Source organism: Acartia tonsa, chromosome 2 (genome assembly GCF_053477335.1).
Source record: "Acartia tonsa isolate MP-2025a chromosome 2, ASM5347733v1, whole genome shotgun sequence".
NCBI classification, from domain to species: domain Eukaryota; kingdom Metazoa; phylum Arthropoda; class Copepoda; order Calanoida; family Acartiidae; genus Acartia; species Acartia tonsa.
In genome coordinates, this window is record NC_137261.1 from 15,655,501 (window position 1) to 15,682,374 (window position 26,874).

Sequence of the window (26,874 nt, forward strand, 5' to 3'; positions counted from 1 at the left end):
ATTGATTTCAAAAGGTTTGAGGTCCTAGCCATTCAGGGGACTAAAGAAAAAGATCAATAAATTTATGTACATCCCCAATGAAAATACAGAAAATTATCTCCTTCTTTAAATTACAATTATTGGTAAAAACGTTTAACACTAAACTTAATGAATCGACCCATCAAATTGATTAAGCTGCGTTATTAAAAAACTTTGGGGACTAGTGTAATAAACAGCCCAATGTCCCCTCCCTTTCATTGGTTTATTGGCTTGCCAACACATCTATTTTATATTTTCTTTTCTCCTATCCTTATACAATTGTCAAAATTAATAATGTAATGGTTCAATTGATTCCTGCACGGGTTAGGAGTTATTTAACAAGGGTTAATTTTTAAAAGCGAAGCTTTTCTATAATTAGGGTTGGTCCGTCCGTCCCTCCGTCCGTACGTCCAACCGTACGTCTGTCCGAGATAGATAGCTTTTATTCGTTAATTTAGGCATGTTAGAATTGTCCTATCGATTTCAAACTTTGCATGATGATTCCTGTAGTAGTTAGCTACGATTTAGAAAGCGTAGCAACTTTATAATTATTACCAGAATGTCCTTACGTCCATTTTAAACATCCTGATTTTCTACTTTTTTAACAACAAATTTTTATGTGATCTATCCCTAGTAATCTCAAAACGTGTAAGTAAGCAATTAACATTTTTTTTGGCTTACTTAAATGTGCCATTGTGCCATTTTTGTGGTAAATTACTGATAAGCCATAAAGAATACTAATTGCTTACTTATATCAGCATTCTACAACAATTTGGTCTTACTTGTGAGATAAAAGAGGGTGGAGTAAATAAATACTCAGTCATTTACAGTAAAAGTGGCTTATATAAGTTGAAGTGAAGAAAAAGAAGGAGGAGTAATAATTAATCCCTTCCTTCCTGTAAGCAGTTTATGAAAAAAAGAGAAGATTTGGCTGATATAAGCCAAATAAGCAACAAATGTGATTGATTGCTTATAAGTAATTTATCCAAAAATTGCATGATTTGGTATATAAGCCAAATAAGCATTTATTGTGATTGATTGCTTGTAAGTAATTTATCAACAAATTGGATGATTTGGTATATAAGCCAAATAAGCATTTATTGTGATTGATTGCTTATAAGTAATCTATCAAAAAATTGTATGATTTGGTATATAAGCCAAATAAGCAATAAATGTGATTGATTGCTTATAAGTAATCTATCAAAAAATTGCATGATTTGGTATATAAGCCAAATAAGCATTTATTGTGATTGATTGCTTATAAGTAATCTATCAAAAAATTGCATGATTTGGTATATAAGCCAAATAAGCATTTATTGTGATTGATTGCTTGTAAGTAATTTATCAACAAATTGGATGATTTGGTATATAAGCCAAATAAGCATTTATTGTGATTGATTGCTTATAAGTAATCTATCAAAAAATTGTATGATTTGGTATATAAGCCAAATAAGCAATAAATGTGATTGATTGCTTATAAGTAATCTATCAAAAATTACATGATTTGGTATATAAGCCAAATAAGCATTTATTGTGATTGATTACTTATAAGTAATTTATCAACAAATTGGATGATTTGGTATATAAGCCAAATAAGCAATAAATGTGATTGATTGCTTATAAGTAATCTATCAAAAAATTGCATGATTTGGTATATAAGCCAAATAAGCAATTATTTTCATTGATTGCTTATAAGTAATTTATGAAAAAATAGCATGATTTGGAATATAAGCCAAATAAGCAATCATTTTCATTGATTGCTTATAAGTAATTTATGAAAAAAATAGCATGATTTGGTATATAAGCCAATTAAGCAATCATTTTCATTGATTGCTTGTAAGTAATCTATCAAAAAATTACATGATTTTGTATATAAGCCAAATAAGCATTTATTGTGATTCATTTCTTATAAGTAATTTATCAAAAAATTGCATGATTTGGTATATAAGCCAATTAAGCAATCATTTTCATTGATTGCTTGTAAGTAATCTATCAAAAAATTACATGATTAGGTATATAAGCCAAATAAGCATTTATTGTGATTGATTGCTTATAAGTAATCTATCAAAAAATTGGATGATTTGGTATATAAGCCAAATAAGCAATAAATGTGATTGATTGCTTATAAGTAATCTATCAAAAAATTGCATGATTTGGTATATAAGCCAAATAAGCAATTAATTTCATTGATTGCTTATAAGTAATTTATGAAAAAATAGCATGATTTGGTATATAAGCCAAATAAGCAATCATTTTCAATGATTGCTTATAAGTAATTTATGAAAAAAATAGCATGATTTGGTATATAAGCCAATTAAGCAATCATTTTCATTGATTGCTTGTAAGTAATCTATCAAAAAATTACATGATTTGTATATAAGCCAAATAAGCATTTATTGTGATTCATTTCTTATAAGTAATTTATCAAAAAATTGCATGATTTGGTATATAAGCCAAATAAGCATTTATTGTGATTGATTGCTTATAAGTAATCTATAAAAAATTTGCATGATTTGGTATATAAGCCAAATAAGCAATAATTTTTGTTGATTACTTATAAGTAATTTATCAAAAAATTGCATGATTTGGTATATAAGCCAAATAAGCAATAATTTTCATTGATTACTTATAAGTAACTAGTGGCTTTGCCCCGAGAGGTATAATTACATCTTCTATTACTTACCCAGCAGAATGGATCACAAATTTTCGCACCTACCCAGCAGGAAAACATTTTGTGATTAAATTCGCAAAATTCGTAAAATTTGTAAATTTCGTAAAATTCCTAAAATTCCTAAAATTCCTAAAATTCGTAAAATTAGTAAAAAAAAAAAAAAAAAAGGGGGGAATTTTTTTGTTTTTGGGGGGGTTGGGGGTGTCCCACCCCCCAAGAAAATAGCTTAAAACCACCGCAGGACCAATAGGTATATACCCTGAAGAGTAGAATCCAATCGGTTCAGTGGTTACCAAGATCTTAAGGGACAGACAGACGGACAGACATCAAGCTACTTTGTATTATAGATTTATCAAAAAATTGCATGATTTGGTAAATAAGCCAAATAAGCAATAAATGTGATTGATTGCTTCTAAGTAATTTATAGGGGGCCAAGCTCTGTGGCCATGACCTTTATTAAAAGTGGAGGCTACTTTCCTTAGGAGACTATTTTCCTTAGGAAGCTACTTTTCTAAAGTAATTGTCCCAAGAGCTTTGTCCTAGAGGCTACTTTGTCCAGAGGTCACTTTGTCCAAGGCTACTTTGTCCAAGATCCCAGCAATTACCACTTTTTTTTATAACTCTTAATGGTTGATTATTAACTATATTTTAAATTAACAGAAGATATTACTTAGAAACCTATTGTTTGGCTTATATACCAAATCATGCATTTTTTTGATAAATTACTTATAAGCAATTAATCACATTTAGTGCTTATTTGGCTTATATACAAAATCATGCATTTTTTTGATAAATTACTTAGAAGCAATCAATCACATTTAGTACTTATATAGCTTATATACCAAATCATGCCATTTTTTCATAAATCACTTACAAGCAATCAATCACATTTATTGCTTATTTGGCTTATATACCAAATCATGCTACTTTTTGATAAACTACTTACAAGTGATCAATCACATTTAATGCTTATTTGGCATATTTACCAAATCATGCTATTTTTTGATAAATTACTTATAAGCAATCAATCACATTTATTGCTTATTTGGCTTATATACCAAATCATGCAATTTTTTTCATAAATTACTTATAAGAAATTGATTGATTGATTGATTAGCCATAGTTTCCTAGTGTTTGGACCTAAGTAGTCATGGAGTTGGCTGAGAAACTTTTGTATAGCCACTAGGGCTATCAAGCTCCACGTTCAAGCACATTATGACTTGACCTGCTATATCATGAGAGCTACACATTATTACCTCACCCTTGCCGAGTATGGCAGGTGTCCCAAATTAAGTCAACCAGATGAAGTTGCCTGAATGTATTCAACTGAGTAATTAGAGTTGCCACATGGGGACTAGAACTTGAATTCTCATCACCATAACTCAATGCATTACCACTGAGCTATGACACCCCTTACTTATAAGCAATCAATCACATTTTTTGCTTCTTTAGCTTATATACCAAATCATAAAATTATATCATAAATTACTTATAAGCAATGAATCACATATATGCTTATAAACCAAATTATGCAATTTTTGGATAAATTACTTATAAGCAATCAATCACATTTATTGCTTATTTGGCTTATATACCAAATCATGCAATATTTTCATAAATTACTTACAAGCAATCAATTACATTTATTGCTTATTTGGCTTATTTACCAAATCATGCAATTATTTGATAAATTACTTATAAGTAATCAATAAAAATTATTGCTTATTTGGCTTATATACCAAATCATGCTATTTTTTCATAAATTACTTACAAGCAATCAATAACATTTATTGCTTATTTACTAAATCATGCAATTTTTTGATAAATTACTTATAAGTAATCAATGAAAATTATTGCTTATTTGGCTTATGTACCAAATCATGCTATTTTTTTAAAAATTACTTACAAGCAGTCAATCACAATAAAGGCTTATTTTGCTTATATACCAAATCATGCAATTTTTGGTTAAATTTCTCATAAGCAATCAATGAAAATTATTGCTTTGTTGGCTTATATACCAAATCAAGCAAATTTTTGATAAATTACTTACAAGCAATCAATCACAATAGTTTTGCAATCAAAGGGTTGGTTATCTGATGCGATTGAGTGGGTTACATTGAAATTCAAAATGCAGAGTATGTTCAAAGGTGACCTGGATAGAACTTGTGCTCAAAACATCACCAAGCTCGCCTACAATCATCATCACTACCTTTTTGTATATCAAAAGATATGCCCCCTAGAGGCCTCTAGGTGCACTTGAAAGGTGATAAAAATAGTAAATTGGCCTTCCCCCAAAATTTTGTTTTAAAAGAAAAAAGTTAAAAAAATCAGGGAGGGGGAGAATAATTTTTCTAGGAACAATTAATTTTTGGAGGAGTGCAGTACCTTTTTCAAATAGAAATAAACCTTCTTAGGACTTATGAGAAGATCATTTTAAAAAACCATACAGAGAAACAATGTCTGTTCAGAAATTAGCAAAGTTCTTAACATGACAGACATGGAGACATACAGGGGAAACAGTTAGACATCCTGTTGCTTTTATATGAAGAATAGGATAATAGATTAAAAAATAATTATTTTCATTTAAAGGGCAAATATAGGTTCGATATGATATGAGCTTATATCAAAGGTGCCATTACATACTTTTAGAATATCTATGCCAAATTTAAAAATTCAAAAAAATCCTTAAGTAGATTTTGCAATTTTCTGTTTCAATTGAACATATAATAAATCAGATTGCCGACAAAATCGTTTATTTTAGCCCTTTACAAGACTTTTTTTTGACTATTTTGCTTAAGTTTGATTGACTATTACAGTGGCACGCACCTTAAAAGATAATTTAAATGTTTATTATTTTAGATTATATACTAGTTTATTTAATTTTTAAAAAGCGTAAAAATAATTTGCGTAGAAGGGCGTCAGGAGTATTGACAGGGTAAATAATACGTCCTAAAGTTTATTTTCAGTACAGAGATCTTTGATTAATTTATGATGATATAAACACCCTTGAGTACGCATTTTCAACATTCACACACACGGCCACAAAAAAACAGGGATTTGAAATCATTCTTCCTCCAAGAAAATTTTATCGATTATTTTTTTTTACTTTTTACATTATTTGATGTTTTTTTAACTTTTAAATATTTTACTTTAGGAAGGTAGAAGGAGGGTATATTTACCCCTGATTAATTGGTTTCCACGTTATTACGACTATCATTTAACGAAAGCTTTTTAATTCAACCTTGCCACGAAGCCTTGTGTGATGCTAGAGTGCTTGAGTTCTTAGGGAACCACACTAATTACATAATATTTTCTTCAGATTGACGGGTTTTAAGCTATAAACAGACTTATACAATTGAATATGTCAATATTTTTAAGTTATTTATAATCTATGGAATGGCACGTTTTTTTTGAGGCCATATCATGTTCAATCTATATTCGCCCTTTAAATAAGAGAAAACTGCGACCATGGCTCAACAGGTAGTGCATCCACTTGTTGTCGGGAAGTGACGGAATCTCGGTACAACACCACTTCATATCTAGACATTAAAAATGGCTCTCACAGCTGCTATGTGAGATGTGCAACATAAATAGTAAGCGGTATGCCTTGGCCCAAATAGGCCCAACTCATTATCATGCACAGTTAGGATTTTTCAGACTAAGGTACTGCAATCAAAGGGTTGGTTAAATGGAGAGGACTTGTACCTGATGCGTCACTACAGAAAAAATAAGAAAAAAGACTAAAAATTTCTATGAAATAAAGCAGCTATGAGCTATCTATCTATTATAGGAACCAAGAATATCATGTTTTCCCTAATTTGTTTCTTACGGACGGACAGACAGACAGACAGACAGACAGACAGACAGACAGACAGACAGACAGACAGACAGACAGACAGACAGACAGACAGACAGACAGACAGACAGACGGACAGACGGACAGACAGACAGACAGACAGACAGACGGACAGACGGACAGACGGACAGACAGACAGACGGACAGACCGACAGACAGACAGACGGACAGACGGACAGACGGACAGACGGACAGACGGACAGACGGACAGACGGACAGACAGACAGACAGACAGACAGTCAGACGGACAAACAGACGGACAGACATACAGACAAAAAGACGGACAGACAGATGGACAGAAATAGGGACAGACAGACAGACGGACAGACAGACGGACAGACAGAAGAACAGACGGACAGACAGACAAACAGACAGACAGACTGACAGACGGACAAAAAGACGGACAGACAGACAGACAAACAGACGGACAAAAAGACGGACAAAAAGACGGACAAAAAGACGGACAAAAAGACGGACAAAAAGACGGACAGATAGACAGACAGACGGATAGACAGACAGACGGACAGACATACAAACGGACGAACAAACAAGGCAGGTGAAAAATTGGATGGACATAAATACGGACATTTTGAATTATTGAGATGTTTCGCTACTAAAAAGTATAAAAAATCGCTTCAAATTTAAATTCATCTAGACAAGAAACAGTCATAGATACAGAAAAAAATTACTACACATTAAATTTATTTACTTCAGTCATCTTGATAAAGCAACATTTTCCCGCTCTTGTTGCTTATCAAAACTGTAAAAATAGATTTAAACTTTAAATTATAAATAGCTTCATAAATTAGATTCAAATGCCTGTAGATTTAATTAACTCTGGGATAATGGTTAAAGACAATGGAATATTAATTATCCTTGCCAAACCAATTCATTTTTATCTATAAAGGTATAATAATCAATCTGCCATTGTCCCATCACTTCCAGATAAATTTTAACGTTGGCCTATATTGTATGTTATAACACATACATGGGACTTAAAACTGAATTTGTTGTCGTGTAATGAAAAGCATTCACTTAAAAGGCCTGTCCACAAGAAAAAAAATTTAGATACCACCAAAAAATATGCCTAAAATTGATTAAAATCTAAAGAGATAAGACAATGGTCGATAAATTAATGCACATCCCTAATGATGACATGCTAAATAACCCCATCTGTAGATTAAAATAAGTGGTTCAAATGTTTATACACTCAATTTAATCAACCAATCAAAATTCAGTAAAAATCCCCAAAACCAACGAATAAGAAAACGTTATTGTAAAATTTTGGGGACTATTGTAATAAACAGTCAATTGTCTCCTCCCTCTCTGGAAACAACTAAAAAAGAATAGAAGTCGAAGCTACTCTACAATTCACTTTTCTGCCTGTCCATCATTTAGTCCGTAATTTATTTGATTTTACAATAGGCTTCACAATTGATTAATATCCGCTGAATAAGAACCGGTGCTTAACCATACTGAAAAAAAACATGTATTGTATCATAATATAGACATTTTCTAGCAATAGTAAAATTAGAATCATAATATTAACACCAGTTTTGTTGGACCGGGCCTTCGGCACTCTAGGCTTTAAAAACAAAACAAAGTTAAGAATTTCTGATAATGATATAGAAATGCTTCGCTTTCCAAATCTAAATTTTGTTACAGGAATCATTGCCTGAAGTTTGAATCTATAGGAAAATTATGACATAATAAAAATGAACAGACGTTACAGAGAAGCTTCACAAGGGATTGGACAATGGGAAATAAAATTCTCTCTGATATTTATACTCTCCTTTTCTTATCTTTCTCGTGATATCAAAGATAGAATTTAATTCATTTTTCATCCATTATTCCTCCCTGTAGACAACACTTACTATACCCAGGGAGGGAGACAACATTGGGCTGTAAAGAAGTTAGAAGGACAATAAATTACACAGGTTTATTACCACTCTCGCTCTTTAGTCCGCTTAAAAACTTTTGGGTATAGTCCCCATCGTGGCAACGCCCCTTAAGGGGCGATGCGTCGTATTTATAAAATGGCTTTTGATAGGTTATTTTAGGTTAGGTTAGGTGATTGCCCCACAGGGTTAGGCAATTGGCCCCGCAGGGTTAGAGCCCCCGGTAGGGGATAGAAATAGGTAAAGCTGCTGTGAAAAAAAACGAGGAATCGCCCCTTAAGGCGCATTGCCACGAAAGGGACTATACCCAAACTTTTGATACTTTTATTGAGTTTTGATTGATTTTATATCTTGTAGTGCCCAAAGCTTTACCTGTAATTTTTAATGTACAACAGGGGTTATTTGATTCAACATCATTGTAGAATTATACGTTCATTGTCTTATCCCCTAAGATTCCTGAATTAAAGTATGTACAAATTTTCTTAACTACTTTACCTTATTCTTTGGCATAAAAGCTTTTGAAACGTTAATTGAAATTTTAACCTCCAGGGATCTAAAGGGATAAGGCAAAAGTTGATAAATTGACGTACATTCCAAATAATGATACACAAAAATACCCCTTCTGTAGTTTGTCATTAGTGGTTGAAACGTTTGGACACTGACACTATACTTAATGAATAACTAATCAAATTCCAATAAAAGTCCCCAAAGTATACCAACGATTAAGAATACATTAATATAAAACTTTGAGGACAAGTGTAATGAAAAGCCTAAGATGTCCGGTCTTCCTGAAAACCATGTAATTTGGGTACTTACTTACATTGACTTTTGACTGCTTTGTGACAGAATATCAGTGTCCAAGTTCTTTTACCCATAGTAAATAAACCAAAAATAATAAGAATGGCACTTTTACTATTAGATCCTTGTTAAGCACTGAAACCCAACCTCGCCCCTTATTTTTAAAAGCGATGCTTTTCTATAATTATGGTCGGTCCAGTGTCCGTAACAGGTAGCTTTTAGAAAGCGTAGCAACTCTATAATCATTACCAGAATGTCCGTACGTCCATTTTAAACATGTCGTTTTTAGTAGCGAAGCTACTCTATAATTCACTTTGTCTGTCAGTCCGTCACGAATTTTTATGCTTCGCTACTTATGGATGTTGTAATCCTTGTTTTTTACTTTTTTAACAACAAATTTTCATGTGATCTAATCATCCGATTGATCTGATTTTTGGTATATTAATTCATTGGACAACAAAGTATACTGTTATAAGCGAAGCAACTCTATAATAAAGTCCTAAAGATGTAAGTATGTCCATAAACATTATTCTGTATCAAGCAGTTTTCAACAAATTTACTTACAATTTTGGTTCGACTTTTATACATTTATATTCTGATTATTCTGACACTATACAAATGTTAATGTCTGTTTGTCTTACCGTTTCAGTGCTTTGCTTTTATTGATGTTGTCATCCTTGTTAATATTTGATTATATTGGGGTGAGGCCAGGTAGTTTTACAATTGTTATTACAAAATAAAAGGGTGGCAGTGCTCAACAAGTACTTTCTGTGAAAGCACCAAAATATAACTAAAAAGACAAATTTTGGTTGCTTTAAATTTTAAGTAAAATTTATTTGTCAATTGTCTTTTCCCTTACAATACCAAACCTAAAATTGAAATCTGTGTATGTGTTTGTATTTCCGTGTGTATGATCGTGTGTGTGTAAGTGTATATGTGTGTGTGTGTCGTGCCGGGTCATCGATTGGGTCAAGACACTAGCTAACGTGTCGGGTCAGCCGCGCGTCAGTAAGCCAAAGTTACTCCTAGAGTAAAGATGTATTTGTTATGTAAATCTGTGCAATTTATTTTCTACAGTTACGAGTTATTTGATAAAAAAAGAAATATTCTCAAGTGAATTATATTTCTATTTTAACTATACATTTTTCTAGCAGATCAATATTCTATCTATTAAATAATACTTTAAAGAATATTTGAATTGTAGAAAATCGTAAAGTTAAATCAATACAACACATAATTTTAACCAAGCCAAGCTCTATTGAAAGGAAACTATAGTTGTTCTATTAAATATAAGGTAAGTCTCTGTTTTCTTAAGTTTAAAATGATCATATATTACTGAAATAAAGTAAATGCTATAAATCCGTCAAAATACCCAAATTTTGTTTTATTCTGGCCATTACTTAATTCGAACCTTTTCAACCCCTTGAAGTAGTCCTGGGAGTCATTTTACGGACTTGACCAAGAAATACTTTTTTCTAGAACTCCTAGAGCCCAACAAAAGTGGTTATCAGAAGCATCCACGTAGGACGCACCATTACGGCGATAGCGGCAGATACAAGGAATCTAAAAGATTAATATTTTTATTGTTTTTTGGATCACATTTGAGCATTACTTTATTTCAGTAATATATGATATACAGTACATATAGTCCATAAGTGCGTGTGTTTTAAAAACTATTTTGACACAAAGCTTTCTACATTTTCATAAGCTATCCATTTTGTTATTTACATTTACTATATATAAGAGACAAATATAAGGAAGGTTACGATTACGAACTTGCATAATAATATAAATAGGTTGATGTTTGGTACTTAAAACGTTTGATGTATATCTATGAGCAAATAAGGAAGGGAGGCGTCATTGGACCATAAATTACACTGGTACCCAAAGTTTTATATGATAATTTACTAATTTTGTTCTGTAGAAAAGTGTAAGGGCAATTTTTTTAGGAGGGTGTTGGTATCCTCCCTTAATATAGTTATAAACCTTAACCAGGTCCTATAAGAAACTACATTGTAAGAAGAATTATAGCGGTTAGCGAGATAATGTGGTACAGATAGACAGAGACATGCATAGATCCTGTTACTTTATAAAAAACACTATTGGCTTCGCCCCTTAGTGGCCTTTAGGGGCATTTGAGGATGGGGGTGTTGAATCCCAAAACCGATTTTTTATTTAGATTTTTTTCTTGGGGGGGGGGGGAGATTTTTTCTTGAGTTGATTTCTTTTGGGAGGTAATAGTACTCTCCCCCAAAATAGTTATAGACCTTCCTGGGACCATGAGAAGCTCCCCTGTTAATAAGAACCCGATCGGTTCAGTGGTTATTAAGATCCATCATTACAAACAAACAGACAGACATCGTTCTACTTTGTATGATTATATAAAAAAATAATTATTTATCGCATCGTATTATATTCAGCTTTCTACGGATATTAAATAAAAAAATTATAAGATTAAAACCAGTTTTGTTAGCTCTGATAATTGAAGGACCTGGCTAAGAAAACGGATGTTAATTTTATGATTTTTTGTTTTAATACACGTGGAAAATTGTCTGTAATAAGTTGCTATACATGATTTTTTTCAGTATTGATTAGAACTGGTTCTAATTCAGCAGATTTTAATTGGTTTTGAAGCCATACTGGAAAAAATATTTTCGGTACTAGGCCATACTGAAAAATGTACAGATTATAACCAGTTTTATTAGCCTTAGGAATCTCGGGGCTCACAAAACTTATTATTACATTTTTAAAAGCGAAGCTTTTCTATAATTAGGGTCGGTCCGTCCGTCCGTACGTCCGTCCGTAACGGATAGCTTTTTTCGTTAATTTAGACATGTTAGAATTGTCCTATCGATTTCAAATTTTGCATGGTGATTCCTTTGGTAGTTAGGTACGATTTAGAAAGCGTAGCAACTCTATAATCATTACCAAAATGTCCGTACGTCCATTTTAAACATGTTGATTTTTTTACTTTTTTAAATAGCTTTTTTCCGTTAATTTAGGCATGTTAGAATTGTCCTTTCGATTTCAAATTTTGCATGGTGATTCCTATAATAGTTAGGTACGAGTTAGAAAGCGTAGCAACTCTATAATCATTACTAGAATGTCCGTACGTCCATTTTAAACATGTTGATTTTTTTACATTTTTAACAACAAATTTGTATGTGACCTAATTATCCGATTTGTCTGATTTTTGGTATACTGATTCCTGGGACAACAAAGTACAATATTATAAGCGAAGCAACTCTATAATCAAGTCCTAGAAATGTAAGTATGTCCATAAACATTATCCTGTATCAAGTAGTTTTTCAACAAATTTACTTACAATTTTGCTTTGACTCTTATACATTCGCATTCTGATTATTCAGTTCTGACATTATACAAGTGTTAATGTCCGTTTGTCCTACCGTTTCAGAGCTTCGCTTTTATGGATGTTGTCATCCTTGTTTTCTTTACTTCAAACTTAATTTTCGTTTATAACAAGAATTGTAAGGAATAAGACAATGGACGATAAAAAAAAGTACCCAAACTGACCAATGAGCGTGCGTTTTTCAGGGAGGGATGGTAAATTGGGCTGTTTGTGAATCAAGTCCCCAAAGTTTATAAACTATAGTTTTGAAACGTTTCTAATTCTAATTGTAATCTATTAATTTTTGTTCACTGGGGATGTAAATTAATTTATCGGCCATTGTCATATCCCTTTAGGTTCCTGCGATTCTAAAACTTCGATATAAGTACCGAAAGCTTCTGGGCCAACAAATAAGATAACATAATTATTAAATATTGTGTGTAACTCGCAATCGTGGCTCAACACGTAGCGCATCCGCTCATTGTCTGGGAGGTGATGGGTTTGAATCTCGACCCGACATCGTGTCATGACTTAAACTGTTTTTAACCTATTTTTTAATCATATATCAAAAATATACTATGACACCAGTAGAATCAGACTGCAGAGCCCAAATTTGAATTAAGTCCCCAATAAACTTTTTTGGGGGGATTTAAAAATTAATTTTATATGTTGCTGTGATCATTTTGACGGGAGCAAAAGCAACTTTTAGTTTGGGGTTAAATTGTTTCTTACAGAACAATTTTATATGATTCAGTTTATATCAATACAATAATAAAAAAACTCTCTCTGTTCAATGGAAATAATTTTTTTTCTAAAACAATCAATTTCAATAAAAAGTTTAACATAATACAATAAAACACATAATGCTAAAGTTAAACCAATAAGATTTCTGGTTTCATTTCAATTATTTATAATTTCCGAAAGAGTGTTTTCCCAAAGTGACTTATTTACAATGTAGTTAAATAATTTTTATTTAATTAAAATGAAAAGAATGAAAACTATACACGTAAAAGATACATACTTTTTAAAAATATTTAAAAAAATAAGTTTGAATAATCTTATTTTATATCATATTTGTATATGTGTCAAAAATAATTTTGTTGTATTGCATAAACATTTGTTGACATCATGTCATCTTGTCATCAAATTTAACCCTTTACAGCCAATTTTTATGTGTTTAAAATAGGTGAACGAACACAAACATGTTAATGTTAATTCATTGGTATATTGTAAAGATTTAACTTTTTAGTGAATTTTTATAGTAAAATCATAAGGCCTAATGTTACTTTATACCAGAATACAATATTTATGATGCAAAACACTAAAAGCTACGAATTTTACCCAAATAAAAAAAGACCTTTTGCTTTGGTCAAAATGACCACGGCAACAGTAAAAATTAATATTTAAATCCCCCCAAAAAAGTTTATTAGGGACTTAATTTAAATTTAGGCTCTGCAGTCTGATTTTACTGGTGCCATAGTATATTTTTTATATACGTTTTAAAAATAGGTTAAAAACAGTTTAAGACGTTAAAAGTGGTCCCTACTGCTGATATGTCAAGTGTTAATGAACATTTACAATTGTAGAGTGTCAGAACTAAATTAGCATGATACTGTATAAGGACATAATTAAATTTATGGGACTTCATTAAAGATATGCTTTGCTTATAACATTGTCCCTTGTTGTCATAGGAATCAGTAGTCGAAAAATAAGATGATTAAGATCTTTTAACAATTATAGAGTTGCTACGATTCCTAAATCGTACCTACTTGTTATAATGTAGTGTGTTTTAAATTGATAGGACAATTCTTACATGTCTAAATTAACGAAAAAAGCTAACCAGTACTGATGGACAGACTGACCCTGACTATAAAAAGGTTTTCTTTTAAAGAGTTACAATCCATTTTCCAGTATGGCTTTGAAACCGATTAACTGCTGGATTAAGACCGGTTCTCAGCCGAGAGATAAGACAATGGGCTTATTACAATAATCCCCAAAGTTTTATAATAACTTTTCCTATTCTTTGGCTAAACAACTTTGGGGACTTATGATTTGAATTTTGATTGGTTGATTCACTAAGTAGAGTGTAACGTTTAAACCACTAATTTTAATATACAATAGGGTAATTTTGTGTTTCATCATTAAACTGTTTTTAACCTATTTTTAAATCGTATATAAAAAATATACTATGACACCAGTAGAATGAGACTGCAGAGCCTAAATTTGAATTAAGTCCCCAATAAACTTTTTTGGGGGGATTTAAATATTAATTTTTACTGTTGCCGTGATCATTTTGACCGAAGCAAAAGGTTTTTTTTTTATTTGGGTAAAATTCGTAGCTTTTAGAGTGTTTTGCTTCATAAATATTTTATTCTGGTATAGAGTAAAATTAGGCCTTATGATTTTACTATAAAAATTCACTAAAAAGTTAATTCTCTATAATATATCAACGAATTAACATTAACATTTTTGTGTTCTCTCACTTATTTTAAAAACATAAAAAATGGCTGTAAAGGGTTAAATGACAACAAATGTTTATGCAATACAACAAATTTATTTTTGTCACATATACAAATGTGTTATATAATAAGATTATTCAAACTTATCTTTTAAAATAATTTTAAAAAGAATGTATCTTTTATGTGTATGGTTTTCATTCTTTTCATTTTAATTAAATAAAAAATATTTAACCACATTGGAAATAAGTCACTTTGTGAAAACACTCTTTTTTTGAATTGTAAAAAATTATATAAAACAAGACTTTTTATTGGTTAGATTTCAGAATTATTTGTTTTATTGTAAATGTTAGATTTTTCAATGAAATTAATTGTTTTGGAAAAAAAATTATTTCCAATGAACAGAGTAATGTTTTTTTTATTGTATCAATATAAAGTGAATTATATAAAAATGTTCTGTGAGCCACAATATTACCCGAAGTAAAAAAGAGCTTTTGCTACGGTCAAAATGATTACAGCAACACTAAAAATTAATTTTTAAATCCCCCAAAAAAAGTTTATCGGGGACTTAATTCAAATTTGGGCTCTGCAGTCTGATTCTATAGGTGTCCTAGTATATTTTTTACCCCCCATTCAAAAATAGGTTAAAAACAGTTTAAGGATGTACATCAATTTATCGGCTATACTGAATCATGTTTAGCATCAAATTACAGACATTTTTTCATGAATATTAATATAAAATCATAAAATTAATACCTTACAGTTTTGTTTTAATTCCTATATTTTTTACTAGCGGCTACGCCCCTAGAGGCCTCTAGTGGCACTTTAGATGTTTATATTTGTTAAAGTCTCTACATTACTTCTTTATTTTACGATAATTCTCTTTATATTACGTTGAAGTCTCCCATATATTTTTTAAAACTTCGATTTTTTTGTCATTTCTCTTGGGAGGGTGGTTGTACCCTCCCCCAAAATAGTTATAAACCTTCCCAGAAACCATGAGAATCTACCCTGATAAGGAGAACCCGATCGGTTCAGCGGTTAGCAAGATACATACACACAGACAGACACACAGACAAACAATCATTCTGTTACTTTAGTATTAGGATTTTACTTTACACTGAAAGTTGTCTATAATACGTGCAATAATAATGTCAAATCCCGGCCTGGTGATGTAATTTCAATAATCTTATTTGTTTATGATAAGGGTCTGTGCGTCCGTCTGTTCATACACTATGTCGATTTAGAATTGTCCTATCAATTTCAAACAGTAAGTGGTGATTCCTGTGTATTATTTAAGAAGCGTAGCAACTCTATGAACAGGAAGTTTGTACGTCCAATTGAAATATGTTGATTTTTAAATTTTTTTACATTTTTTTTGTGTGATTTTAAACCAGTTTTGTTAGCCCGAGATTCCAAAGGCACGGGTAAACAAAACTGGTTTTAATCTTATGTACATTTTTGTATTCATAAAAAACAGGATATAATGTTTTTTCAGTATGCCCTAGTACCGAAAATATTTTTTTTCCAGTATGGCTTCAAAACCAATTAAAATCCGCTGAATTAGAACCGGTTCTAATCCATACTAAAAAATTCTATATAGCAACTTATTACAGACAATTTTCCACGAGTATTAAAATAAAAACCATAAAATTAAAATCAGTTTTCTTTGCCAGGTCCTTCGACCATTCAGAGCTAACAAAACTGGTTTTAAACTTTTAAATTTTTAAATCTAATATCCGCAGAAAGCTAACTATAATACGATGCTATAAATAATTCTAATTTTTAAATTCATATACTGTTTTTAAAAGCGAAGCTTTTCTATAATTAGGGTCGGTCCGTCCGTCCGTAACGGATAGCTTTTTTTCGTTAATTTAGGCATGTTAGAATTGTCCTATCGATTTCAAACTTTGTATGGTGATTCCTGTAGAAGTTAGGTACGAGTTAGAAAGCGTAGCAACTCTATAATCATTACCAGAATGTCCGTACGTCCATTTTAAACATGTTGATTTTTTTTTTACATTTTTAACAACAAATCAAATTTGTATGTGTTCTAATTATCCGATTGGTCTGAATTTTTGTATACTGATTCCTGGGATAACAAAGTGCAATATTATAAGCGAAACAACTCTATAATCAAGTTCTAAAAATGTAAGTATGTCCATAAATATTATCCTGTATCAAGCAGTTTTTCAACAAATTTACTTACAATTTCGCTTTGACTCTTATACATTTACATTCTGATTATTCAGTTTTGACATTATACAAGTGTTAATGTCCGTTTGTCCTACCGTTTCAGAGCTTCGCTTTTATGGATGTTGTCATCCTTGTTAAATTCGGGAAAGTTGTTTATGATATAATACAATAAATAACTATTCCCGTATGGCTCAGAATTTAATTAATTTCCGCGGTTTAAAAACAATTTCTGAGCAACTCTGAATAAAACAACAAATCTTGAATTAATTTTATGATAAAATTTTGTATCCTTGCTTTTAAAACGATGTGATAAATAATCCTTCACCAGGGAGGTGGGGGGCATTGGATTGTTAATTACAATGGCATCCAGAGTTTTATAAAAACATTATTTTATTTGTTGTATGAGTAAATTTTCAACCAATAACTTAAATCTTGAAGGAGTAATCTTGTTTATTATCATTAGGGAGTATTATAATTTATCATGCATTGTCTTATCCATTAAGATTCCTGTCCCTTACAGCTTAAAAATTATTATCTTTACGCTGCGGTGGATACAAGTTGTTGGTGAAACTCGTAAAAATTTGGTGAAAATCATAAAAATTTTGACCAATGGCTGTATATTAACTAACCTCTAAGTGTCCTATCCCTCCTCGTAACATTGTAGCATGGTTAATAAAACTATCACGATGGAAATTATATTTTAACTAATGTTAATGCATTATTTATCTGCTATTGACCTATCCCTCCACATTATATTTTATTGTTATCCAATACTATCAGATATGTAAGGGATACGACAATGGACTAAAAATGCAGTTAGGACTCTAGACAAAATTCGTGCAATCAAAGATTTAGTTGTCTATTGGGTGTTACCTTACTTAATACAATGGGCGATTGAGCGCGTTACACTACAATTTAAAACACAGAGTAGGTTCAATGTGGCGTGGATAGGAATTGCACCCGAAGCGTCACCGAGCCCCTAGAGGTAATACTGGTATAAGGACAAGTATGTTCATAAGAAGAACAGCATTATTTTACTATACTGAATTTAACATGGACAAGTATAAATAAAAGTAGAGCAGCAATATCATACAATAGTGATGTTTAAGTGATGTTGAAGTATATTCATAAATAGCGCAGCAAAATTATATTATGCTGTCCCTAGTAATCTCTCCTCGTGGAGTAATTATGAAAAAAGTAAATTGCTTACTTAATTGTGCCATTTTTGTGGTAAATTACTGATTTTAACTAGTGCATTTATTTCCACAAGTTTGTCAGCAACATTATAATAATCTAAATTTAACAAGGACATTAGTAACGCAGCAACATTATTCCTTCTAATGTTAACAAGGACAGTAACATACATATTTAGCACAGCAACATTATACTTTACGAATTTGAAACAAGGATAAGTATATCCATAAGTAGGGCAGCAACATTAAACTATTTAACAAAGTATCCTCATTCCTATCCCCCTCTGTTTTTTTTTTAAAAACTTTCTAAATATATTTCTTACACAAATAAAATTCTTTTATTACTCCTTTATCATTTCTATGGCATTGGGGTACCCAAAAATATAGGTACCCAAAAGTTTTTCTATGTGTGTGTGTTTTAGTTATGCAGCAAATGATACAATAATATTTATAATTCAGTACCAAATTTTGCCCTGGATTGTTGGGCTTGTTTTTATAGCTTGTAAGCTCATTTATATGATTGGAACTACCTGTATAATGTAAACATTGAATTTTGGGACTTTTCTTCTAGGGGCTTGTGGAACAAAAGAACCCCCAAAACACTAAAAATATAAGTTCTGAGCTTATTTTTAAAGATATTAATCTGATTTTTATAAAGAAAACTTTTTTAACATAACTTAAGAAGTAACCATTACAGATTTCATTTCGGGACTTCCTTTATAGAGGCTAGTGGAGCAAAAGACCCCCCTAAAACTATAAATATGAGTTCTGAGCTTATTTTTAGTAGCAAAGCTACTCTATAATTAGTAGTGAAGCTACTCTATTATTTGAAATGTCAATCTGTCTGTCCGTCCATCTGAGACAGAAAGGGGATAACATGATTTTTTCAACTCCTAAACCCTGAACCACTTCATTATGCAATTTCCATTTTCCTGGATATTTTGTCTATGGTAGTCCATAAGTGTACAGATTTACTGTACATTGTTTCTATTTGTTAAAGCAACACATATGATGAAAGAAAAATATTCTTTTTAAAGTAAAATGATTATGTATCAATGAAAAACTATATTTTTGGATTTTTTTACTGGTCTACTTCATTATGCAAATCCAAAGAAAATCAATGGAGAAACATTTTTTATGCACTTTTCTCCTCTTTTGAAGATTGAATCTGATAAAATAACAATTTTTCAAGGGATTTATGCATTGATTATTGTGAAAAACAGTATAAGGTAGAAGTTAATGAATTTTCTAAATAAGAAATATTAGAAAAAAAGAAATTCAACCTTTATCACTTTAGAGGACAACTGCTGACCTCCAGTCTAATGGATGTAGCTTAATACATGTTAAAGATAAAAATTACCCTTAAAAGTATACAAAAATGTTTTTTCATGTATTAAAAAAATTACCTTTAAAATTTAGATTTTAAGGATGATGACCTTTGAGATACTCCAGGTGATGGTGATGGTGAGCCAAATGTTATCTAAGTACATGCCCATTACAACAACTTGTCTATTAACCTATGTATGATTTTTTGTAGTCATAGCAGCCTCCAATGGAGCCTCCCGACACAAAATATAACCATCATCTAAAAACTACAATATTTACCTTATGAATTAGAGTAGTTTAAATTGCATTTTTTTCTATTTTATTACTGCTTGGCTTGAGGCTGCTATGACTACAAAAATTGGACCATAGTGCAATATATAAGTTGTCATCATGGGCATGCACTCTGATAACATTTGGCTCACCATCACCACCAGTAGGAGCACCTTAAAGGCCACCATCCTCAAAATCAAGATTTTAAAATGGATTTTTTTAAACACACAAAAAAACATTTTTTTATACTTTTGAGGGTAATTTATATCTTCAACAAGTATTTAACTTCATCCATAAAACTGGGGTTCAGCAGCTGTCCTCTAAAGTGATAAGGGTCAAATTTCTTTTTTTCAAATATTTCTTATTTATAAAAATTTTTTATTTTATCAGATTCAATCTTCAAAAGAGGAGAAAATTGCAAAATAAAACTTTTCCCATTGATTTTCTTTGGATTTGCATAATGAAGTGGATCAGTAAAAAATCAAAAAAAATTATTTTTTGATCGATACATAAGCATTTTACTTTAAACAGAATATTTTTCTTTTATCATATGTGTTGCTTTAACAAATAGAAATAATATACAGTAAATCTGTACACTTATGGACTACCATAGCAAAATATCCAGAAAAATGGAAATTGCATAATGAAGTGGTTCAGGGTTTATAAAAGATAAAGAGATGACATTTTTAGGAATAATTATGCTAACAATCTTCATATTTTTATTAAGTTTTGCCAATTTTTTGGAGGTGTTAGATCGATTCTTACATTTTTAAGTACTTTCAAGGACTTCCAAGCTTTTTTTTGAAAGGGGTGGTAATTTCCATTTCAAGTTGTAAATCTGTTTTATTCCCAAAACTTTTTACCTTGGGGCTAAAATTTGTGGGGATAATTAACCCCAATAATAGAAAAATGCTTTTAACTTAAAAAATATTATTTTTTCTTTACAATGTGTATAATAAAGGATTAATTTCAACATTTATTTCGCCCCCTTTTTGACATATCTCTTTAGATCTCTGGTAAATTATGCTTTTGAAAATAAAAACTCTTTTGATGAAATTTTATTTTGTTGATATCTTTTTTGTTAATAAAGTTAGGATCATAAAAATATCATTAACCTTACAAGACTCAAAAAAATGCTTTCAACTTAAAACTTAGTTTTTTATTACACTTTTTGTAAGTTTTCTGCTAGTAACAAAAATAAAGGGATTTTTACCTTAATTTTGTTAAAAAAGTTGTTTCATTTAAAAAGTTACTTTTTCTTAAGTTACTTTTTCAAAATTTAGGCTCTTTTTTTAAATATTTTCTTGTGGGGAAATCTAAGGGAGATCAAGAACATATGCTACTTTTTTTGATTCACTAAGTAATATGGTTTTTAAACCCTAAAAAATACTTTTTGTGTGTCATAGAAGCTTCACAATGATGTCATAGTTCCTGAATGCCAAATTTCATTGAGGGTTGGGGGTTATCATACCTGTACACCCTTCCCCTCTTAGACATCAGTGCACTTCATTGCTTGTTTTTATATATAATCGCTTTAAATTTATTTTTTGAATAAAAGTCTAACCCCAAATGACAAATACTATATTAGATATTTTCTTTATTTTACTAGTATTTATTTATTCTAAATGTTAATAGTGATTCATGAATATTTATTGTTAAATATTAAAGAAACATATGTTAGAAAGAGTAGTTTTGTGTATTTCATATCAGTATATTAAGATATATTTCATTTTTTGTAATTTTTTCTCAGGAGTTCACTTCATTGAAGAACAGAGTTGATCAATCAATCAAAATATCATTAGAGTACATTAGAATCACTTCAAAGACAGATTGTTTCAGTCTGTGGTTAGAGTGGTTTTGCTGGAACTTTATAACACAACTTTAAATCAGAAACAGAAGATTGATTTATCCAGAAAACTAATGAATTTGATTTTAAAATCTTATTTGTATCAATTTAAAACAAATTTTCATCAGTCATTTTTTAAACTTGAAAAGAATATAAAATTTTTGAATGTATTGTAATACTGTATAATATCATGTAGTTTAATATAATTTGACTTATAAAGTTTTTTTAGTTTTTTTTTACAGCAATATAGGTTCAATTTTACCAATTTTTATCATGAAAGTAGGAAATTAATCACAAAAAATGGCTTGCTTAAGTAAGGATTTTGCAGCAAAAATGGAAGATTTAAATAAACAATCAACCCCAAAAATGGCTTATTTAAGTGAGGTTTTTGCAACAAAAATGGATGATTTAAGTAAGCAATCAACCCCAAAAATGGCTTATTTAAGTAAGGATTTTGCAACAAAAATGGATGATTTAAGTAAGTAATCAACCCCTAAAATGGCTTATTTAAGTAAGGATTTTGTAGCAAAAATGGATGATTTAAGTAAGCAATCAACCCCAAAAATGGCTTACTAAAATCATCCATTTTGGTTGCAAAATCCTTACTTAAATAAGCCATTTTTGGGGTTGATTACTTACTTAAATCATCCATTTTGGTTGCAAAATCCTTACTTAAATAAGCCATTTTTGGGGTTGATTGCTTACTTAAATCATCCATTTTTGTTGCAAAAACCTTACTTAAATAAGCCATTTTTGGGGTTGATTACTTACTTAAATCATCCATTTTGGTTGCAAAATCCTTACTTAAATAAGCCATTTTTGGGGTTGATTGCTTACTTAAATCATCCATTTTTGTTGCAAAAACCTTACTTAAACAAGCCATTTTTGGGGTTGATTACTTACTTAAATCATCCATTTTTGTTGCAAAAACCTTTTTTAAATAAGCCATTTTTGGGGTTGATTGCTTACTTAAATCATCCATTTTTGTTGCAAAAACCTTACTTAAATAAGCCATTTTTGGGGTTGATTACTTACTTAAATCATCCATTTTTGTTGCAAAAACCTTACTTAAATAAGCCATTTTTGGGGTTGATTGCTTACTTAAATCATCCATTTTTGTTTCAAAATCCTTACTTAAATAAGCCATTTTTGGGGTTGATTACTTACTTAAATCATCCATTTTTGTTGCAAAAACCTTACTTAAATAAGCCATTTTTGGGGTTGATTGCTTACTTAAATCATCCATTTTTGCTACAAAATCCTTACTTAAATAAGCCATTTTTGGGGTTGATTACTTACTTAAATCATCCATTTTGGTTGCAAAATCCTTACTTAAATAAGTAATCAACCCCAAAAATGGCTCATTTAAGTAAGAATTTTGCAACAAAAATGGATGATTTAAGTAAGTAATCAACCCCAAAAATGGCTTACTTAAGTAAGGGTTTTGCAGCAAAAATGGAGGATTTAGGTAAGCAATCAATCCCAAAAATGGCTTGTTTAAGTAAGGATTTTGTAGCAAAAATGGAAGATATAAGTAGGACATTAATCACAAAAATTGCTTGTTTAAGTAAGGATTTTGTAGCAAAAATGGAAGATATAAGTAGGACATTAATCACAAAAATGGCTTGTTTAAGTAAGCAATCAACTACAAATATAGCCTAAATGGCTGAGAAGGGATTAAATTTTGAGGAAAAATAATCCGGATTAAAATCTTAATCTGTAAGACATTTACGTCAAAAGCGTCCGATTTGGCTGATTCTTATCAGCCACCCTTAGTTTTGGGGATTTTTAGGGGTTTATAGGGCAATAATAGTTCTTCAAGTAAGCAATTAACCTACGAAAATGGCTCGTTAGTCCGACATGTCCGATTTAAGTAAGCCACTTTTGTTGTAAAGTGCGGACTTTCCCGATGTGAGCACGTCCTACTTAAATCTGACAAAAATGCTTATATAAGCACAAAAAAAGGTAAATTGCTGAGACAGAGATTACTAGGGCTAATTACCTGTTGGATCTGATTTTTGATATACTGATTCCTGGGACAATAAAGTACAAAATTATAAACGATGCAACTCTAAAATCAAGTCCTAAAAATGTAAGTATGTTCATAAACATTATTCTGTACAAGCAGTTTTTCAACAAATTTACTTACAATTTTGCTTCGAATCTTATACATTTATATTCTGATTATTCAGTTCTGACACTATACAAGTGTTAATGTCTGTTTGTCCTACCATTTCAGTGCTTCGCTTTTATGGATGTTGTCATCCTTGTTATGTACATACATGCATAATATAACCTTTAAATAGTGTGCACCTTTTAGACATGTATGTAAAAGGCATAAATTATAATGGACTTTAAAAAGTATGGGCAATCCTATAACATAAAGTAGTAAGGTTTTTGTTGGAAATATAGAAATGGATGCTCTGATAGGGTTGTGCTTTTCAGGAAAGCTCTGTTATCATGGTAATGTGATTTAAGTCATTTTTCTACCCCATACTACTAAAGCAGCTAATATTACATTCAGCATAAAATTCAATGTTAATGTATAAAAAATAAAAAAAACTTTTAGAAAATCACACTACTCATTATATCATTGAGGTAAAGGACAATGGGCTGTTTATTAAACTAGTCCCTAAAGTTTTATTATAACGTTTTCTTATTCGTTGGCTTAACAACTTTGGGGACTTTCATTTTTATTGTTGAGTGTTCAAACGTTTCAACCTCTTATTTTAATCTACAGAAGGGATAATTTGTGTATTATCATTGGGCATATACACCAATTTATCGGCCACTGTATTATCCCTTTAGATCCCTGTATTCAACGAGAGTAAAAAAAAACTTCAGAAAATCACACTACTAAATATAATAGGACAAATTGATTATTTACAAATGCTTGTTGAAACTAAATAAATATATTTCCTTTTATAGTGTGAAAAACAAATTCGTGTTTAGTGTTATTTATTATTCATTCTATTAATAGTAAATTCTGTCCCAACATTTGTTAGAAATGTATTTCTATATTTCTTACAGCAGAGGTGTAAATTAAACAATTATAATTTTATTTCTACGTAGTATCTAGTAATAGCGGTTACGCCCCTAGAGGCCAAAGGGCACTTGAGGAGGAGGGAGTTGAATTTTATGACACATTTTTTATTTTTATTTAAAAAGAAAAAGTGAAAAAATGTAAGATGAAAGGGGGATTTTTATGGGGAGAGAGGTCGACCTATGAGAAGCTACCCTGTAAAGGAGATAAAAGTTGGCTCAGTTTTACTTTAGTAAAAGGATATAAGTTTCTCACTTATCTAATAAGAACCATAAACAGACTATTTTGTATGCTTGTCCCCTCACGGACATGCCCTAACTATGTTGTTTTTAGAATCATGGAAAGAAAACGAAGTAGCGGGTTTCGTCTTATTTTCACAGTAGCTTTACTCCTTTTTCTAGACCCTGCGAGGGGCTCTGACCCTGCGGGGCCAATTTCCTAACCCTGCCGAGCAATTATTAATATTTACCTAACCTAATATATCCTATCAAAAGCTACTGCGAAAATACGACGAAACCAGCTACTTCGTTTTCTTTCCATAATCATTTTTTATATTTTGATCTGAAAAAAAATTAAACAAAAAAATGGCGCACATAGTTGCAGACAAAGTAAAATATAAAAAAGCTCCATTGTCACAAAATCTTACCAATCCTAACAAGATGCGTGTTGATCAAAGGCAGCAGCTTGGCCACATTGACAAGAGCATAGGGCAGGGTCACAATACCAAGGAATATTTCTTCCTTGCAGAAGGATGAGATACACTCACCTCCGGTACAGGACAAACAGCGACGAATTCCAAGGGCTAAACAAACAATTTACGGATCAAGGAAAGAAAACGAAGTAGCGGGTTTCTTCGTTTTTTTACGGTAGCTTTTGATAGATTATTTTAGGTTATGTAAATGTTAATGATTTCCGTATATGGTTGGGAAAAATGTTCGCGCATGGTTAGAGCCTCCCGCAGGGGCCAGAAATAGGATAAAAGGTACTGTGAAAACACGACGAAACCCGCTACTTCGTTTGCTTTTCATGATTCCAATTTTCTATTACACTTGTATAATATATCTAAGTTTGATTTTAGTATTTTATATGTTAAGGCAAAGCTTTTCTATTATTAAAGTATGTTCCTTCGTTGTAAGCGTTAATTAATTAGTTAAGATGATATTCAAATTTTAGTCCAAATCTTTAAGTCGCACCCTTTCAAAAGTGTTAATAAAAGATAATTAATGTATCTGCCGTTTTCTAAGTCCTTAATGTATATTTTCATTCTTGCTCTATTTTGATGTTCATATCCTTTTATTTAAATGTTCAGAAAAAATATAACTTAAATTATGGATTTTAATTAAAGTAAAAATGAATTCAGCCTTTAATGTTAGAAATAGAAAAAGCTTTACCAAACATGCAAACGTTAGAATATAGTTGCTATGCTTGTATAATGATAAACAATATACCATACCTATAATAAGTATAACCAGGGTAAGAATAGGCAAACAGTATGATAGAGTAGCTATGCTTGTCTGATAATTTATATTTGCTGGATCCAGACATATTCCACGACCTACACACAACAAATATATTTATTACAAACAGGAAAAGTGTATTGTCAATATATAAAAGGTATCAATATTTAAAATCAGTATTTCTCATTATATTTTTTCCTCTTCTTCAATTTAAAAGAAGTCTTTGCATGGGATTGTATGCCGTCAACAACCTGGGATTATCTGGGATTACAGTCAGAGGATAGGATAGTTGTAGCAAAGGAGCTGGCAAGGACAACAGGATGTTATATTACCTGGGATTACAGTCAAGAGGATGAGATAGTTGTAGCAGGGGAGCTGGCATGGATAACAGGATGTTATATTACCTGAGATTACAGTCAGAGGATGGGATAGTTGTAGCAGTGGAGCTGGCATGGACAACAGGATGTTATATTACCTGGAATTACAGTCAAAGGATG

General features: G+C 31.0%; 2 protein-coding genes across 3 annotated transcripts in view; one reads left to right on the forward strand and one right to left on the reverse strand.

Annotated features, from left to right (window-relative positions):
• Nucleotides 1-26,874, forward strand: part of LOC145305586 (mannonate dehydratase-like) — a 284,200-nt gene that overhangs the window by 51,088 nt on the left and 206,238 nt on the right. The window lies entirely within an intron of this gene.
• LOC145305522 (uncharacterized) overlaps nucleotides 1-26,874 on the reverse strand; it is a 48,002-nt gene that overhangs the window by 5,699 nt on the left and 15,429 nt on the right. For both annotated transcript variants that reach the window (XM_080147166.1, XM_080147158.1), the window contains exons 9-10: nucleotides 26,374-26,475; nucleotides 25,567-25,722 (exon numbers count right to left, since the gene is read on the reverse strand). In XM_080147166.1, the coding sequence (XP_080003292.1) occupies nucleotides 25,567-25,722; nucleotides 26,374-26,475 (258 nt within the window). The remainder of the gene's footprint in view (nucleotides 1-25,566; nucleotides 25,723-26,373; nucleotides 26,476-26,874) is intronic.